This window comes from Octopus bimaculoides, chromosome 1 (genome assembly GCF_001194135.2).
Source record: "Octopus bimaculoides isolate UCB-OBI-ISO-001 chromosome 1, ASM119413v2, whole genome shotgun sequence".
Classification (NCBI taxonomy): Eukaryota; Metazoa; Mollusca; class Cephalopoda; order Octopoda; family Octopodidae; genus Octopus; species Octopus bimaculoides.
This window is the reverse complement of record NC_068981.1, coordinates 128800138-128803731: the sequence shown is the minus strand read 5'-3', so window position 1 is coordinate 128803731 and position 3594 is coordinate 128800138. Positions and strand designations below refer to the sequence as shown.

The following is a 3594-nucleotide window of genomic DNA, read 5'->3' as shown; positions in this document are numbered from 1 at the left end:
GACACTAGTCAAAGGAAGTTAATCTCAAACTGGAGACTTAGTTTGAATGCATACAACAGATTAGATTCTGCTGAAAGCCCTCAAGATACAAAGTAGTACTAAACTAGATATCAGGTGAAATCTGCCACCCAACTCAATCGGATTCTGTTTTTAAATTGTTCTTGTTTTACATTGTATTTCTATGATAGTTTAGATTTCTAATTCCTTCTCCTAAAATATATATGTATATATTTTTTTTCTGTTTTGTAACAGGTGACCCTGTTGCAATTAGTAACCAGTTTAAAGTAATTGAAGATGGTGTGCAAAACCTCATTGCCAAATTTGCTGAAATTCTGAAGAAAAACTCTGTAAGTTCTCAACTAAATACTTTTAGGAAGAATAAATAATATTGTTGGAGAGGGATAGTTAACTTGTATTAATTACTAGTGTCATACTTAACTGGTTGCATGATAGCTGCTGTTTACTGCTTGTGATCATTTTACATTAAAAAAATGAAGACTCACCAACTGACCATGGGATTGCACCTAGAAAGTTCCCCTCCAAAGCACAAGTCCAGGCAAGGTTCTTAATGGAAAAACCAGCAGTTACCCGTGCTTACCAGCCTCCCTTCTCCATGTCATTCATGTTATCCAAGGGAATGACAAAGACTGATAAAGCTTGGCACTAGTGATGTTGCAGCTCATTTCTACAGCTGAGTGAACTGGTGCAATGTGAAATAAAGTATTTATGCTCAAAAACACAACACAGCCTGGTTCGGGATTCAAACTCACTACCTCATGATTGTGGGCCTGATGCCCTATCCACTGACCCATGCGCCTTCACTCTCTCTATACCAAAGTATAATTTTTTATATAAACAGTATTGACTCTTAGTTCATGTTCTGTACTATCTCTGAGTTCAGTTCATGTTAGGACAAACTTCACCTTTCTTCTCTTTAGTTACTGCTCAAGTATTTCAGAGATACTATTATATACAATATTATACCATACTACACTGATTCATTTCACACTACATACTGTACTACACCTTATTCTACTGTATCACGATACCCTAACATGCCATGCTATTATACGCCATAGCTTATCATACACAAAACAATGAAGGGATATCTACATAGTTGGCCTGCTATTTCTAGGTAGAACACATTGGAAAGTCTAGTACCAGTTGAATAATAGACCTGATGTTCTGGCTGGAATACCTTTGATAATAAGTCTGCTCAATCAATACCAGCCTGGGGCTAAATAACATAATATACTAATCCACAGTGAATAAGCAAAACACACACATTGAGTATGTGTGATCAATAGTGTTTACAGCACTAGCACTGCTTCTAATTCATATTTGAATTCATTCTTACATATGTATCATTGTGGCATACCAGCAAATGGTTTTTACACTATTTGTATTGTCATAGACTGGCAATTCATTGTATAAATCATATTACATCAACACCTGCCTACCACAACAGAAATGAGATCCTAAAACCAAGGTGCTATGTAAAAAACTTTGGTGTGGGTACTGGTGCCACATAAAAAGCACTGGTCCTGGTGCCGTGTTAAAAGCACTGGTGATGGTACCACATAAAAAACACTCAGTTGGCATTAGGAAGGGCATCCAGCCATAGAAACCAAGCCAAAACTGACTATGAAACCTGATGGGGCCACTGGCCTTGCCAGTTCCTGTCAAGCCATCCAACTCATGCCAGCATGGAAAATGGACATTAAAGGTTGATGATGATGATTTTCAACTACACCACAAGGCAACAAAGGAATTTCTTGTAAAGTGAGTGCAGTAAGTAAAGAAATTTCAGTGACTATGCACTTGTGTAGTGTTCAACTTTGACTATAGATGGGTGAGGCCAAACATAACATGAGGGGCTGTTGAAATAGTAAAAGTTTTGTGTTGGGCCTGTAGTCTCACAAGCCAATGATTTGGGCCTAGACAGATATACACCTATTATTAATTTACAATTATTATCAGAATTGAAATATAAGGGAGTGCTGACCTTGGTGATGATCATTTGCAATGCATATCATATAGTAGTGCTGTATGTATATCTTTCATGAGCTCCTATTGACAATAAACTACCATTTGTGAAAATGAGTGTTGAAAAGAAAATATTATTTGGTATGCTGTAATTTATTCAAAATACTTCATAAAACAGTTATTACAAACATAAACCTTAAAAGCAAAAAACACTGTTATCACCAGAACTACTAAATAGTATTCTATAATCTTGAGTAGTTAACAGGTTTGCATCACTATCATTGTCATAGAAAAGTGCCATCTTCTGTGCTATCCATAACACAAAATCCAATATTTCATAAAAGATTTCACAGCAATTTCTTTATCAATATCTTTCCATGCTTGTTTAATTCAAATTTGTACCACAAAAAAGATGCTTATATGGAACCACCATTTCTGAATGTTTACTTGTCATTCATCATCCAGTTATTTCACCTTTTCCTCAATCTACCTTAAAGTGGTTTGTTAATATGACCATCAAGTGGCTGCAGGATACTGGTTAATCCACCTGGAATAATTACAATGTCAATCTTAGTTTCACAAACAGCTTTAACAATATTTTTCTGCTTGGTATGCATGAAACGTACTCTAAATAAAGAGAAATGTTTGTTACAGTAGTGATTACTTTGACCTGGCCTTGCTCCCCATACATTGTAAACAAAGTTTATTATAATCTTTGTCCAGCCTTCATCCATCCCTCTGTTTAGACATAGATGTTGATTCCAGACAGAAAATTTTGAAGGGATTTATAGTTCTAAGTTTTAAAATAACCAGGGGTTTTAATTTGGTCAATTTGATTATGCATGTAAGAAAATCAATAAACAAGTTTTTTTTCTCTGACTTGCCCTCACTAGTTTCATCTGAATCTGAATTATACCCAAATAATTCTAAAATATAGTTGGTTACCTCACTTTGCCATATGTTTACCTCACTTTGCCATATGTTTACCTCAATTTGCCATATGTTTGCACCAATGCATTAATTATAAGTCTATCCCCTATTTCAGAAATTTCCAAAATTGTGTGCCATCACACTTTGGTATGTCGCTGATAATATCCAAGTGTGTTTTGAAATTAAGTCAAATCTGGTTAATTCTTATGAATGTTTTTGACTGTGAATTAATTGACTGATGTCACATGAAACGATATTTGTTTATTTATTAATTTCCTTAGTTTCATAATGTCAACAACATTTAATTAATGCACTGCAAAATATTTTATTTTTAAAAAGTATATCGCTAACGTGAAAAGTTTTTAAGCTCTGCTCTATTTTGTGAACTTTTTTTTCATGCCCTTCCATCTTTTCGAATAACTAGATTTCTCTTTAAGCATTAACATCTCAGTTATATTTCTCTTTATCTCATTATGTTCCAGATTAAAGGCAAAGTTCTAAGACTCACTGGCAAACCCAAGGAAGCAATTATTGCTGCTTCAAAAGACGAGAAAGCAAACATGATTGTAACTGGTACCCGAGGGCTTGGAATTGTAGGCCGTACTATACTGGGCAGTGTTAGTGACTATGTGGCCCATAATTCTGCAATTCCAGTTATTATTGTCCGCAAAGAGTAAT

The 3594-nt window shown here is 34.9% G+C and overlaps 1 protein-coding gene across 1 annotated transcript in view; it reads left to right on the top strand.

The window, feature by feature from the left end:
- LOC128248161 (stress response protein NhaX-like) overlaps window positions 1–3593 on the top strand; it is an 8980-nt gene extending 5387 nt beyond the window's left edge. The window contains exons 2-3 of the mRNA XM_052969018.1: window positions 253–347; window positions 3399–3593. Coding sequence (XP_052824978.1) covers window positions 253–347; window positions 3399–3593 — 290 coding nt within the window. The remainder of the gene's footprint in view (window positions 1–252; window positions 348–3398) is intronic.
- Window position 3594: the final 1 nt, after the last annotated feature.